We start from the raw sequence: 15,692 nt of genomic DNA on the forward strand, positions 1-15,692 counted from the left end.
AACAGATAACTGAGTGCGGGGAAACTATTTAAATTTTTGAAATTGATAATACAGGGAACGAATTGGAATTATATGAATCAAACATTCTTTTTGAAGAATTTATCGATGTGTTAACTCTGAACATTTTACTCACAAACTCAACATGAAAGTGCTTTGTGAGTAAAATGTCCAGTTTACACATAGACAAGTTCCTCAAAAAGAATGTTTAATCCTATTATATAACATCATTAATTCATTTGATGCGCACAACAATTCAACAATTAAAGATCTCTTCAAATTAATTAATAATATCTCAAAATCTAAATTATTGTGCACATTAATCAAATTGTTCATAGCATTATTCTGCTGAATTGGTGTGCGCTATAATTGAATTGTTGCTTTCTTTAAATGAATTCATGATCGCAAAAATACGCAAGTTTCGAGATACGTCCGAATTATTTCCCTTTAGAGAACTATTATACACTTGCAGGCATTTTCAACTGCCATTTCTTGGGGCTGGTCTACTGCACCAAATGTAACGGAGAAATTACGAGGAACCAGACCAGGATTCAAGTCTGGGCCCCCTGAATCTTTAGTCTGGTGTTCTACCAACTATCTGGCCACTGGCATTTGAACCAGTCTGACCACCACATTCCTCCCTCCTTAAATCTATTAAAACCTTGAAGACATCAACCCTGAATCTATCCCCAGGCAGGCATTTTTCCCTGTCAGTTTCAGCAGCTAGTTGTAACATGAAGAGAGAAAATACAACAGACCAGACTGGGATTCAAACCTGGGCTCTCTGTGACATGTCACAATATAAAAGCGGGGGTAAGAGTCAGAGGAATCTCGAATTACCATGGTTGTTAAGCTTAAAACATCAATTTTCTTTTTTATTAAAAAACCTAAATGATAGGCTTTATGTGATGACTATAAGCATAACAAGAGACATTACATAAAACGTGTGAGAACTGATTTTATTGGCCAATCAAACTTTCCTCCTCTCTTTGTTCATTTGTTGTATCGTTCTTCGGCGCAGAAGCCTCCAGTACTTGTAAGTGCCTGGTTCATGCTCATTGGCTCCTCTCTTAATTCTAAGATTCCAGAGCCATTCAGGATATTCACTGTCCGGTTTTATTTCAGGGTCACTTCCTTTGTTCATTATGTTGGCACCACACACATACTTGCAAAGCTTTTCTGGGTCCTTCTCAGCATCTAGGAATTTGTCCACCTTTTGGGACAGTGCTTTGACTAGAAAAAAAATTATGCATGCATGAAGAAATTGGGTATAGGAGTGCTCCTATTATACTATATACACAAATTTGCTTAGATTGTTTCAAAACCCTGTAGTATCACCATCAGCCCTCAATGGCCTCGTTGACATTTCTCAAATATAGCCTAACCTTCATTTTGGACAGCACTTCTACTTTAAATTCTGTACGTGTGAATTGCTACTTACCGTCTTTTTTTGCACATGAAAATGCATTTACATGTAATTTTCTAAACTGTATAAACGTTAGATTATTATGTACAAGAACAGATTTGTTTCTCGAGAACACGAACGTTCTGAACGTGTTCATTTTTTATAGGTGTACCTTGTACTTTTGATTCAACCAATTCAGTCCATAGGATTTTTATTTTAAACAGCATATAAACGTTTGAATAAAACTTATATTATCAGAAAAAAGGAGAGAAATAATAATTGTTTTCCATGAAAACATCTTTGAAATTTTTAAATTAAAAGAAAATACAGTAAAAATGGTCGGTTATATCCAATAAAGTTTGAGCATAAAATAAACCACACCACCGTTAATCTCGTTTTCAATTCAATATGTCAGCCTCCATAGGTAAAGTAAACAAGTTATCGCATGAACACAGAGCATCTATTATTTATACTGCTATGCAAGAAAAGGTTTTTAAGAAATGTTTAAATTTTAATTATAGAATTTCTTTCATAATAATTTAAAATACTTACAAAATATAGGTTTGTAGGACCTGCATTTTCTGCAAGAAACGCATGCATAGCTGGTTTGCATTTCAATGCATCATAGGAACCGGTAATTTTGTTTGTGATAATAACAGTAGGGGTCTATACCATATCACCCCCTAAAATCGATTAAGAACAGAAATGGCCAGTTACTTTAGAATATGTTATCTATCATAGAGACAGCATTATATACAAAGTCGTACATGCTGGAAAAATGACATAGTCTAACTGATTTTAAAAAAAGACAACAACAAAAAACAACCCAGAAGCACTTATGAAATGTCAGATGTATAGGTCCCATGTATTTTAACAACTACGATTGTTTTATCGGTAACAAATATTTGCCAATATTGAATAATATTTTATTTAAATATATTCTTGGAAAACATAGTTTAGGTTTTTAAAATTTCTTACTAGATAAATACAATAAAAGGTAATCTCGGCCGAGCCGAATCTCAGTCGAGATTAGGTAGAAGGATGAATATTGTACCCCTGTGTAGTGTCTTTGTAACATCTGCATGATTATTTTCCACAGTAAATAATTTGAAACAATGACCCAGATTTGAAGACATCTGGAGAACTCGTACCCAGGAGAACTCGTATCCAGAAATTTGGGTACGAGTTCTCCTGGAGAAGTCAAACTCTAGTACGACTTCTCCAGGAGAACTCGTACCCGGGTACGAGATCTTCAAGAGAACTCGTACCCATCAATATATGGGTATGAGTTTTACTGGAGAAAAAACTTTGTCATTTTATGGGATAAATCTGGGTACGCGTTCTCCTGCAGAAAAAACTTTGTCATTTCTGTCGTAAAAATCTGGGTACAAGTTCTCCTGGAGAAAAACTTTGTCATTTCTGTCAAACATCTAGATACAAGTTCTCCTAGTGAAAAACTTCGTAATTTTGTGATACAAATCTGGGTATGAGTTCTCCTCCATGTGGCAAAGAATAGAGGTACGCTATAAAAATACGATGTCACTGGTTTAAAATTGGTGTTTAATTGCAATCATTATACTAATTATCGTCTCTAACCAAACAGCAATACAAATGAAAAAAATGAAGCAAAACAACACACAAGTATGATCATTGTATTTACTTTTTTATTCAATTGAAAGGCATGTTCATAGTAAATTATGTATAATGTATGAAATCCTTGATTTTTTCAAGGAGAAATTGTACCCAATTTCCAAAACCTAAAATGGCACAATCTTAATGATCGCGAAATAAACTCGTATCAAAATTTTGATTGCTATATAATGACAAACCTTTTCTGCAGAAAAACTCTTACCAGAATTTATATGACAAAAAAAACAGTTTTTCTCCAGTAGAATCCATTTAATATAATGATTAAGTTTTTTTTCTCCAGGAGAACTCGTACCCAGATTTTTTATGACAGAAATGGCAAAGTTTTTCTCCAGGAGAACTCGTATCCAGATTTATCAGATAAAATGACAAAGTTTTTTCTCCGGGAGAACTCGTACCCAGATTTTTTGACAGAGATGACAAAGTTTTTCTCTAGGAGAACTCGTACCCAGATTTTTATAATACAATTGATAAGTTTTTCTCTAGGAGAACTGGTTCCCACATTTCTATTTGTTAAAATGACAGTTTTTCTCCAGGAGAACTCGTACCCAGATATTGATGGGTAGGAGTTCTCTTGGAGAACTCGTACCCGGGTACGACTTCTCCAGGAGAACTCGTACCCAAATTTCTGGGTATGAGTTCTCCTGGGTACGGGTTCTCCTGATACCGATTTGAACATGTGCAGCAAGGTCATTGAAAATGAAAGTGTGTAAACAAAAGCGTCTAACTCAAATTTGCAGTGTGTTAATTGTTGATCCAGATTGAGTATGTTATCAACATTAAGGATAATTAAATGTAACAAATTGAAATATTAAAATAAACAATAATCGACTTTTATATGCAATTATAACATCCAAACTAACCGCATGTTCTTTTCCAAGTTTTGAATCATGAATTTTCAAAGTTTGAAAAATGTCGTTAAAACGGGATGGAAAAACCTGAAAAGCTGGCAGAAGTGCAGATACTACCAAAACAAATTACAAGAAAAGATATTCCATGAAAATTGTGTCTCAGAGATGGTTGATTTAATTTTGTTAAAGCACATCACGAAAAGTTTATCATAAAATGCATAATTTTTCATAATGTGTTTAGTTTAGAAAAAATGATCTAAATCAACAAGTAATGTTTATAGATGTACTTTATGTAGAATTTTCTTGAAGGCATATTTCAACAATAATTTCAATCTGATTTTATTTATTGGGTCAGCAACAGTAGAGGGCGCTTAATTCGGTACAGAAAAATGAATTCTAAACTAGGAAAATAGGGAGGTGTTCTAATTGACATTTCTGTGCCTGTACCATTCATATTTTGGGAATTTTTGTACTACTTATTTGAAAAACATAGAAATACAAATTACACTACAACCAAGAACATTTGGAACTTCGACCATGTAGGTCGAGTGCACAACATAACAACAAACTGATTCACTACCGTTAAACAACTGTGTGATGTACAAGGTCTGAAATATGTCAAGTAAAAGCTGTGAGAGGAGTTGGTTACACAAAGTAGGTAACATGCTTCAAAAATGACAAAATTCAACTACATGTATATTTTTCGAAGAATGTCCAATAATTTTCATAAAGGCATTTACATCTTCAATGTGTCCCTAACAATTGTACAGAGTTTGAGGAATGTCAAGTTAGAAGTGTGAGAGGAGTTGATTACACAATGTAGGTACCGTCTATTCAAGACATGCTTAAAAAATGTCTAATCACTTTCAAAAAGAGACATGCACATCTTCAATGTGTCCATACATACTGCACCTATATTCTTATAGTCATGTATTTTGTCTAATTTACCAACTAAACAAATCTAACAATGGCATGCTATTTAAATGAAAAGAGGTTAGTAGCGTGAAATGTTATTTTAGTTAAATTAATATTTTTGTCTATACAGCAATGGATCATATGTATCAAGTGAGGAAAATTACAGACATTACAACACAGAAATGCAGGATTGACATTTCTACCCTGAGACAGCTGGAAGTTAAGCCAGCATCATATGCAGTCATATCCATGGAAAGCACAGAATATATCTGTCAAGTTTGGCCAACTCAACACTTAGGGACTGGAATAGAAGTAGGCACTGCAGTCAAAAAACATACAGATGTAAAGAAAGAGAAGACTTGTAAAATTAAACCACTGAATGTCGTACCAGGCAAAAGTGTCAGTGTGAGCTTGGTTGTGACTAAGGCAGAAGATGTGAGAGCATACAGACGAATGACTACTGAGAGTGCACAAAACGTAGCGGATATCTGTAGGGGACTACTGTATAAAACCTGTATATCTTCCCACTTTGTTGTGGACAAGGAGAATTGTACTCTGGCCAAATTACATGGTATTTCCCTTATTCTGATAGATAAAGTATCTGATGATAATTACTGTGTTGTGGACAACACCACATATATAACCGTGAAAGCAATACAAAGCAGAGAACATTATTTGCAAAAACAGGCTACTGTAGAGACCATTCCTTTAGGAGGCTTAGATAAGGTTAGTAAAGAGTTATGTGAATTCATACGTTTATCCTTTAGTGAAAAATCAACTGCAAACAGTATTTTGAGGCTCCCCAAAGGAGTTCTTCTGCGTGGCCCACCAGGGACAGGAAAAACGTCACTTGTCAGAAATGTGTGTATGAAATGCAATGCTTTTATAATCTCTGTAAATGGACCAGAAGTATTTGGATCACGTTCAGGAGAAACTGAGGAGAACATAAAGAAGGTTTTTGAAAAAGCTTTTCTTATGAGTGAAGAGGGACCCTGTGTTGTTTTTCTGGATGAAATTGATTCATTGTGTCCGAAAAGGGGGAACTCTGATGACACCAATGATACACGCTCGACAAGTGTGTTCCTCTCTTATCTAGACAAAATACATGACTATAAGAATATAGCTGTAATAGGGGCCACCAACAGACCTGCTGCTCTGGACCCCAGTCTGAGACGACCTGGACGACTAGACAGAGAGGTCAGGTTTGAAATAAAAAATATAGACCTAATGAATTGAATGATTTCATTATTTTTTTTAAATGAATTTGTATTCAGGCAAGGGGTATAACTATGGTATGACAAGTAGTTTTTATACATATCTAAGTTCTCTTTTAATTTTTGTTAAGGATTCTGTACTTAAATTTATTTCTGAACCTATTGATGCACTGTAAATTCTATAGTAATATTAAATTTATTATTTGAAAATTGTAGATCATGATAAATGTTCCTACTCTTAGCCAAAGGAAAGAAATATTGAACCATCAGTGTGCTGAATTAAGAGTTGATTCTGGTCTGGAGTTGGAAGTGATAGCCCAGATGACCAATGGATATGTAGGTGCAGACTTAATGTCACTGTGCCATGAAGCAGCATTTAGAGCCATGAGTTCTCTCCAATCCAGTTTTACAGAAGACAAGGTAAGGACGAAAAAAGGTTACATTACAACAAAAAGTCTAGATTTGGTTTTTGATGCTCAGCTTACATACATAAATGTTGTAGTGTTAGATATTAGATCTGTTCAGTAAGAGGTCCAATCTACTTAAGATTAGATGAAAAATCCATTTTATATATATGTTTGTAGCAAGCTACATGTATGTGAGCAAATCAAAGGATCCAATTTTGATTAGATTGCCAGAGGTCCTGGGTTTAATGTACACAATGTTTTCACTGAGGGGTGTAGCATCATGAAGTTTATATTTATATGATTTATTATCTGATTTTTGATTTCCATAATAGAATTTATCAAACAAATCAAATCTCTTATTATTTCAGAAAGAAGTGTTTAGGTATGGTAGCTGGATATGATTAAGTAATGTAACTGATTCAAAATGCTAAAATCGGTGTAATGAACAAAATAATATGATGGAAATGATTGTAAAGCATGAGATTATTTGCGCCGCGCCGCACCTCGAAAAAGTGGCGAAAGGGAATTTTGGTCTAGTGGGAGCACTGCTTAGCAGAGGCAATACATGTATATTTCTCAGTGATACGTTTCTCTGCTACATTTGTGTCCACAATGGAACCCAGGTACTTTATGGACATGACCCCACAGGCTAATTCTAAGAACTTGCTGGTGGGTTAAGCCTTTACTGTAATTTGATGGTAGAGCTCAAGATGTCATGCCAGAGGTCCTTGGTTTGATCTTCAACAGAGACGAAGTACAGAACCATATGTATTTACATGATATTGGTATATAGAAGTAAATATTTCCATATGTATTACGTGATATTGGTAAATAGAAGTAAAAATTTCCATATGTATTATGTGATATTGGTATATAGAAGTAAATATTTCCAATTTAGGTGACTGATCCTCCATTAATAACAACAAAGCACTTTAAAGAAGCCCTCACAAAAGTGATGCCATCCACACAGAAAGGGTCGCCATGCACCACTGACTTTGATCCTGTACACTGGGATGATATTGGTGGTTTGGAGGAGGCCAAACTTCAAATCCAGCAGGTATACAGGAAGCCTCCTATATTATAAACATTACACATTCACGTAACCAAGTCAATAGTATGAAAGTCAAACAAATCAAAGTGAGAGGATAAACATTTTAGTCAGTGGACAGTCTACTCTCATAATGATACTGGTACAGATACATGAACTTTTTTTTTAATCCTAATTTTTCTACTAACTAATGATAAAATAAAAAATATTTCAGTCACTCAATAGTCATTATATGCACTTGTTTTGTTCTAGGCAGTGGAATGGCCCATGAAGTACCCAGAGGCATTTCATCGTATGGGTCTGCCAAGTCCACGCGGTGTATTGTTGTATGGTCCACCTGGCTGCTGTAAGACTACTCTGGTCAAAGCAGTAGCCACCTCATCTAATGCTACCTTTCTGTCCCTCAGTGGAGCCCAGTTATTCTCACCATATGTTGGGGACTCTGAGAAACTTATCTCAGAGGTAATTACAACAAAGATGTTGATGACTAAAATTGGATTAGAAGTAGAACTTAAAACAACACCAATATATATTTGATAAATATCACAATTGATTCTGATTTTGAAATTAGGTCTTCCAGAGAGCTCGGGCAGGTGCCCCTACCCTCATTTTCTTAGATGAGATAGACTCAATCATTGGCAAGCGCGCTGATGGGACGGCACAGAGAGGGGTTCAAGAGAGGGTACTCTCCACACTACTGAATGAGATGGATGGTATTGGAATCAGATTGGATGAGAAGACAGATTCTGTTCAAACAGGAGATGTAAGCCTTTGAAATATCAGTAAAAGGGAAACAAATAGTAGTAAATGTGTAATACAAGACCGTGAAAACCAAAAATTCCATGTGTTTCTAGTTTCTACCTTGAAAATTAATACTTGGTAGTTGTCTGTGGATTCTGATATTTTTTAGTAATGAATCATGCTTTAGGCCTTGGATGATACTTCCTCAAACAGTGGTTTACACGATCTTAGGCACTGAGTGCAAAGAAATAGTATATTAAAATATTGAAATAAATGGAAGTTCTGTGGGAATGTGGAGATGAAACTAACGATGCAGGCAGGTCACTTTAGATTATTACAAGAGAACGTTGTATTTCAATACCTTTAGGATGGGCTAGTTAGAGATCAAGCCAATAAAAGTGTGCTAGTAGTGGCTGCCACAAATCGGCCAGACATGTTGGATGAGGCTCTGACGAGGCCTGGGAGATTGGACAGATCACTTTATATACCCCCTCCAGATACACAGGTAATATTGACACGGCTTTTCTATAATACAATTTTTAAATTTTCAGATGAATATTAATTGCTATGTATCTATGCCTATAGACACTAGACAGTTACATGCCTTGTATACCATGTATTTGTACATTTTTATACCCACCCCTCCAGCATGAAAAAAGGGCGCATATTGGTTTACACCTGTCCGTTGGTTAGTATGTTGATCCCCCCCGAGAGTAGATGACCCCTATTGATTTTAAGGTCACACAGTCAAAGGTCAATTTACTCTGGGTATAGGTTTATATTGTCTGCTCAATATTTTGAGAACACTTTGCTTGATAGACATCAAACTTGGTACACTGGTTTACCTTAATGGGGCACGGAGACAATTTGGACTGAAAGTTTTCCCATTTTTATATGCCCGTCTTTAGACGGGACGTATTATGGTACAGCGATGTCTGTGCGTCTGTCCGTCCGTTCGGGGTTTTCTCTTTATAATTTCATTTCCCTTTCACATATCATGCTGAAACTTGCTGTGTAGCTTCTTTGTGGGTCACTCTAGATCATACTGCAATTTTGATCCACTTCCACCTTTTTTCCAGGAGTTTTGACCCTTTATTTGGAAATAATTATTATATGGAGGGTACATAATTTGTCCGTCCTACTCCTCCCACAGTTGTCAAGTGAGAGCCTTCTTATTTTGTGGAGTGTTTGTATGGGTATTGAAGATGTGCATGTGGGATGGCTTTTAATTTTCTACACTTTTTGAGAAAATTACAGGTTGTTGAACTTAGTCTATTTGGAAATTAATATTCTATGGAGGGTACATAATTTGTCTGCCCAACTCCTCCCACAGTTTTCAAGTGAGGACCTTCTTATTTTGTGGAGTGTTTGTATGGGTACTGAAGATGTGCATGTGGGATGGATTTTGATTTTCTACAATTTTTGAGAAAATTACAGGTTGTTGAACTTAGTCTATTTGGAAATTAATATTCTATGGAGGGTACATAATTTGTTTGCCCAATTCCTCCCACAGTTTTCAAGTGAGGACCATCTTATTTTGTGGAGTGTTTGTATGGGTATTGAAGATGTGCATCTGGGGAAGGATTTTGATTTTCTTCTATTTTTGAAAAAAATTACAGGTTGTTGAACTTGGTCCATTTTGAGGAGATCTCGATTTTTAAGCTAAGACCCTTTGTTCATATGAAAGTTTGTCACAGCCTCATGATGACTGATACTACCTGAAGCAAAGTTATACAAATTATAGCACAAGAAAAACACCCTATGTAAGCATTTCACGGGCGTATTATGTACCGTTTGCGATACTGTTGTTTATGTTTATAATGCTTAATGAAGGTTTTTCTAATCATCAGCAAAAATTTCAACGTCAGTTGTTGAGTTTCAAATGAGATACAGCACTCACATGTAAGTCTTTGTTATGTAAACAAGGCCCATGCCATGTTTTTGTTTACATATAGATTGGTTCATAGAAAATATCATGTTTAAAACAAAATGAGATGTGACAAACATTAGAAACTGTTTAGTTGTGTTCAGAATTAATTTGTAAATTGAAAGAATCTACTTTAAACAAAACTTTACTAGTATTATTTAACCTATATAGTATATAAACAAAAACATGATACGAGCCTTGTTTACATAACAAAGACTTGTGAACTCTGTATCTCTCTTGTAACTTGACAACTGACATTCAAATTTTTGCTAACCATTAGAAATACCTTAAATAGTTAAACATTGTAAACAGGTCAAGGGTCAAACTGGACATATAGGAAGATATTGTCATCTGAGTATCTTGAGAATCCTTTGCTTGACAGACATCACACTTGGTACATTGTAAGGAGTAGATGACCCCTATTGATTTTGAGGTTGCATGGTCATAGGTCAAGGATCAAACTACTTGGGACATAGGAAGATATTGTCTGCTCAATATCTTGAGAACCCTTTGCTTGACAGACATCAAACTTGGTACACTGTTTCTACCTATGGAGTAGATGATCCTTATTGCTTATTGTAGATGACTCCTGTTGATCTTAAAGGTCTAACTACTCTGCACATAAGAAAATATTGTCTTCGTCATATCTTGAAAACCCTTTTCTTGACAAGCGTAGCACTTGGTATACTGGTACTGGATTTTGAGGTCAAAGTTCAAGGGTCAAATTACTCTGGACATAACAAAGTATTATCTGCTGAATATCTTATGAATCCTTCGCATGTCAACAGACATCAAACTTGGTACATTGGTACCCAATCAAAAGTAGATGACCCCCATCAGTTTTCAAGTCGCATAGCCCGACTCCTTTTCATTTTTGAATTTCACAAGGTCATAAATAACTTGACTTTGGACATAAAATACTGCTTATTATCTTTAGAACCCTTTGCCTGATAAAGACCAAACTTGGTATTATGGTTGCTCCTGACTAGTTGATAACCCATACTGTTCACTATCATTACAGACATTCTAAAGTTGTTTTCCGCTTTTAATTTTCTGTTGCTAAAATACATGTAAGAACTCTTGATTAACAGACTAAATGCAAATTCATGTTCATGCGATTTGACATATATGAGTCATTTTGCCATATTAAGTACTCTCGTAAAATAAGGAATCAACAGTATTGCTACACTGGAGGTATATATGTTTCTAAAACATTTTTTGTTTTACTATCAAATGACCTACAGTGCAGTTGATCAAGTTTAATGGAAAACAATTTATTCATGTCAATTTTGTCAAAATGAAAGGCCTTCTAGAAAGGGGTCCATCTATTTTCATCACTCAAATCCTCTTACAATATGCAAGTATGCAAATCGGGTACATTGGTGGAGGGTAGTGTGGTTGAATTGTACAGCATTCTTTGCAACTCATTGTTATTTACAGTGTAATGTAATCTCTACAGGGTAGACTGGAAATTCTTAAAGTCTGCACAAAGACCATGCCAGTAAAGGACATTGATTTATCTGTCGTGGCAACCAAGACTGAAAACTACACTGGAGCTGATCTTAAAAATCTCTGCAGAGAGGTATCCACTTACTGGTGTAATAAACTGTGTAGCAGTGTATTCGAGGTGTACTTACACAAATAATTTTGAACAAAAGAATTCCAAGTCTTGTCTTTAAATCAAAACAAAATTTATTAAGTACAGTATAAATATTAATTCCATTTTGATGCATATATCTATACCTCATAATTCTCATGCACTACATTTTTAGGATTGCAAATTGTTGTGGCGTTTTACTGAGTGATTGTACATCTATTGACAGGCTGCGTTGTTAGCATTGACAGAGAATTTAGCATGTGATGTAGTCACTGAACAGCATCTTAACACAGCCCTGATGGTGGTGAAACCTTCACTCACTCCATCTTTACTGAAGAAATACAAATGCTGTTCAGAGGAGAAAAAACTTTTTGTTCTTTGAACTTTCACCTGACTGCACAAGAGAATGAGTTACAACAGACTGTTTTCAATTCTTTAAAAAAACCTCCCAAATATGCCCATTTGTCAGAAATACTGCACACGTCCAGATCACTTCTATAATGTACAAACAAAATTTACAACATAAAACAATGCCTAGACTGCAACAGCACTTCTGTAATTTATGCAATTACTTGCAAAAAATGTTTTATTCAATGCATCGGACAAACAGAAAATTTGCTCAGAGATCGCATGTACGGACACTTCGCCAGTATCAGATCTGTCAATCAACACAAACCAGTGTCTTGACACTTCACATCACAAAGCAAAGTGTCACAATCACACACAATACAGGATATTTCCATCACGCCACTCGCGAAAACCGCAAACAACATAAATCAACATCTTAGAACTGAAGAAGCTTTCATACATATTTTAAAAACAGTACATCCTCAAGGACTCCACCAAAAATATGGTTAAAGTGAAGTATATGAAGAAGAATCCAGAGAAAACCAAAATAAATGAAATGAACATCAGCTGCACTAAATGCGATCGAACATTCAAAGACCTGCAAAATCTAAAGAGGCATTTTGAACTCCTACAAAATCCAACGGTAACAAGATACTACTGTAATATCGGCAAAAAATCCTATTGCCGCAAAGATGTGGTAAAACACCATATTAAGAATCACCCTCAGACGGAATTTGACGAGTCACTCATTTTCACGTGGTACAATCCAAGAGAAATTGCTGAAAAACCATAAGTATGGAATCCGCCATTTGAAAGCAGACCAAAATCAGATAAAAAACAGATTTTCCGCATAATTTCTGCCGAGAAACCATACATACACAAACCTTCCAGATCTACGTCCAATGAAACAATCTGCTTTGACGAACTTCGGCTGGAATTCCAAAATAGAACTTTAACAGTTTATGGAATTTATGGACTTTTTTATTAAAAACATATCTAATATTGTCCATCTACGCACTGTACTTAAAGAAACATTATAAAATAATCATGATTTGTACATTGTATATACATTGTACTATAGCATTTACATTGTCAAGCAAACACTTCACATTTTTTATTTGTTCATAGAAACGTCTGCATTTTTTTACTTCAATAAATCAAATCAGTGTAAACTTGTTCTGATGACGACCGTGTCCTGGTCGAAACCAGTCAACCAATAAATTGTATCTCATATTCTTATGATGTGTTTTAATTCTTTAAGTTATCTTTAGATTTAAAAAAAAAAGATAATGAAGCAATGATTACTTTGTTATTGGAATTCTTGGGAGAATAACTGTCAAGGTGTAGATATTTTGTAAGAAAATAAGAACTAAACTGAAAGGGCTAGCGTATTTCTTGTCTGTAGAACAATGTTCTGTGCCTCTATAGAATAATGACAACCATTTTGACATAAAGGGGTACTCATTGTTGGAAACCCACGTCTGATTACACTTCGTTCCTCTCTCCGTGATGGAGAGAGGAACGAAGCGTAAATAGCCGTGGGTTTCCAACGAGGGGTACTTCACACTCAATTTTTTTTGTTCAATGCCTTTGCACTACCTAGTACTGTGAAATTATTTGAATTCATTGGGGCAAATTTTTATGGATTGCCAGGATTTTACAGTTAAACTGTGATGCAATTTCATGGATATAGTTTCCAAATATTGAAACATAAATTGTTTTTTTGTTCTGGTTAGAAATTCATGGTGTGACTGGTCGACAGGGGATGCTTACTCCTCCTATGCACCTGATCCCACCTCTGGTGTGTTCAGGGGTCCGTGTTTGTCCAACTATCTATTTTGTATTGCTTGTAGGAGTTATGAGATTGATCACTGTTGGTTATCTTCATCTTTCATGGGATAGGGGTGCCTACGAAAATTGAACTCCCATAAAATTTAATGATTCCCCAGTATATTCTAATCAAAATTTATTGTGCAAAGATTGTGTTTTGTCAATTTTCATAAAATCATGGAATAAGTGATATATCTGTGAAATATTAAAATGGTTAATAAGTGTGCAGAAATATGAATCAATTCAGCTCACCTGAGCCTAAGGCTCGAGTAAACATTTTCTGATGTCCATATTTATTGGTAGTGGTGTTATTGTTAAGCATTGTAAACTTTTCACAATTTCATCTTCTTCAGAACCATTGGACCAATTTCAACCAAATGTGGCACAGTATCCTTGGGTGAAGGGGATTAAAATTTATTCAAATGAAGGTCCATTTCCCTTTCCAAGGGGAAATAATCAAGAAAAGGCTACAAATAGGATGAGGTTATTTAAAGATCTTCTGAAGAACCACTGGGCCAGAAAAGATGAAACTTATGTGCAAGATTCCTGGCATAATGAAGATTCAAGTTTGTCCAAATCATGGCCTCCAGGGGTAGGGTGGGGCTACAATAGGGGATTAAGATTTTACAAGGGCAGAAATCCTTGATTTTTTTTTTCAAGAATAGCAGGACTATGGACTAGTCATCGATATGCAAGAATGTTCAGATAATGAGTAACTCAGGTGACCTAGAAAGTGTAGGTGACTAGCTAGATCACTGATTTAACAATATATATAATAAAAGCCCCAAAATAGAACCCTGTGGTACCCCTGCTGTGATATAGTAATGAAAGATATTGCAACCCATATGTATTATATTGAAATCTGTTGAATAAATATAACTAAAAACAAGTTTATCGCCATTAGATCAAAATTGTAATATTTAAACATTTTGTAAGATCATAGTTAACCACATCGAATGCCATTCTAAAGTTGAAAATTGCAGGCCTTCAAGCAGCCTTATAAAATCCATATATATTCGACAACCCCCTATATTTTTGCCTTAAAATGGCATTTCCCCTATATTAGCCCCATAAGTTTGTCAAAAATTATTTTTCTTTTTCATGTTTTTTTTTTATTTTGCTTGCTTAGAAAATGTAGTTTCTGTTTTCCATCATCATAACATGTGTTCACCACAAACATAATCAGGTTGCAGAGACCAAGGTCATACAAAAGTAACTGCACACTTCGTTTGTATTAAAATCTTACATCTTGTCATGAATGACTGTAAGAAAGTAAATTACGCAAATATACCACTGAAATGAAATTTTATTTATGAATTTGGCATATCAATTTGTATATAAATCCGACACATGCGCAGCGCGCACCTCTCTTTTGCATTTTTCCGAACTGGTGACCTCCAAGGTCAATGTACATCAGAGATTACAAGCAGGAATTACTGAAAGGATGACAACGATTAATGAATCAACAGTTTTTGCTGATTTGACGGGTTTATTGCTTCAGATTTACTCTGATCCTATGAAATTATACATATTCAATTACAAATATGTTATATTTGTTCTTTTATTTTGCAATTCATTTACCATCAGTTACAGCTAATATATTGCTTTAACTGACATCAAGATTAGAACTATTCATTGATATCAATAACCAAGCTATAAATAGTAAAACAGCACCCCACAGATTATTATTACAGGATCATGACCACCACATACTCTAGGATACAGTGAAGATCCTTCAGTGCACTGACCTCGAATTTGTTTTCTA

The 15,692-nt window shown here is 35.1% G+C and overlaps 2 protein-coding genes across 2 annotated transcripts; one reads left to right on the forward strand and one right to left on the reverse strand.

Annotated features, from left to right (window-relative positions):
* Nucleotides 1–937: 937 nt before the first annotated feature.
* Nucleotides 938–1,594, reverse strand: LOC125651559 (39S ribosomal protein L54, mitochondrial-like). Its single transcript, XM_048880213.2, has 2 exons — nt 1,439–1,594; nt 938–1,230 (listed from the first exon to the last, which is right to left on the reverse strand). Exons 1-2 carry the CDS (start codon nt 1,557–1,559, stop codon nt 968–970), a joined length of 384 nt encoding a protein of 127 aa, XP_048736170.1. The 5' UTR covers nt 1,560–1,594; the 3' UTR covers nt 938–967.
* A 208-nt stretch (nt 1,595–1,802) lies between these two features.
* LOC125652317 (ribosome biogenesis protein SPATA5L1-like) lies at nt 1,803–13,336 on the forward strand. Its single transcript, XM_048881408.2, has 9 exons — nt 1,803–1,826; nt 4,946–6,012; nt 6,246–6,449; nt 7,335–7,493; nt 7,737–7,946; nt 8,056–8,247; nt 8,593–8,730; nt 11,612–11,734; nt 11,976–13,336. The coding sequence occupies exons 1-9, from the start codon at nt 1,811–1,813 to the stop codon at nt 12,129–12,131; spliced, it is 2,265 nt and encodes a 754-aa protein (XP_048737365.2). The 5' UTR covers nt 1,803–1,810; the 3' UTR covers nt 12,132–13,336.
* Nucleotides 13,337–15,692: the final 2,356 nt, after the last annotated feature.

This window comes from Ostrea edulis, chromosome 5 (assembly GCF_947568905.1).
Source record: "Ostrea edulis chromosome 5, xbOstEdul1.1, whole genome shotgun sequence".
In the NCBI taxonomy this organism is placed as follows: Eukaryota; Metazoa; Mollusca; class Bivalvia; order Ostreida; family Ostreidae; genus Ostrea; species Ostrea edulis.

Bases quoted from the DNA above. Each gene is read 5' to 3' on its own strand.
- LOC125651559 (XM_048880213.2), bottom strand. From the start codon at position 1,559: ATGAACACGTTCAGAACGTTCGTGTTCTCGAGAAACAAATCTGTTCTT. The intron at 1,231-1,438 runs GTAAGTAGCAAT...TTTTTTTTCTAG, and splicing joins TTCATGTGCAAAAAAAGACG to TCAAAGCACTGTCCCAAAAG.
- LOC125652317 (XM_048881408.2), top strand. The intron at 8,248-8,592 runs GTAAGCCTTTGA...CAATACCTTTAG, and splicing joins ATTCTGTTCAAACAGGAGAT to GATGGGCTAGTTAGAGATCA. The intron at 11,735-11,975 runs GTATCCACTTAC...ATCTATTGACAG, and splicing joins TTAAAAATCTCTGCAGAGAG to GCTGCGTTGTTAGCATTGAC.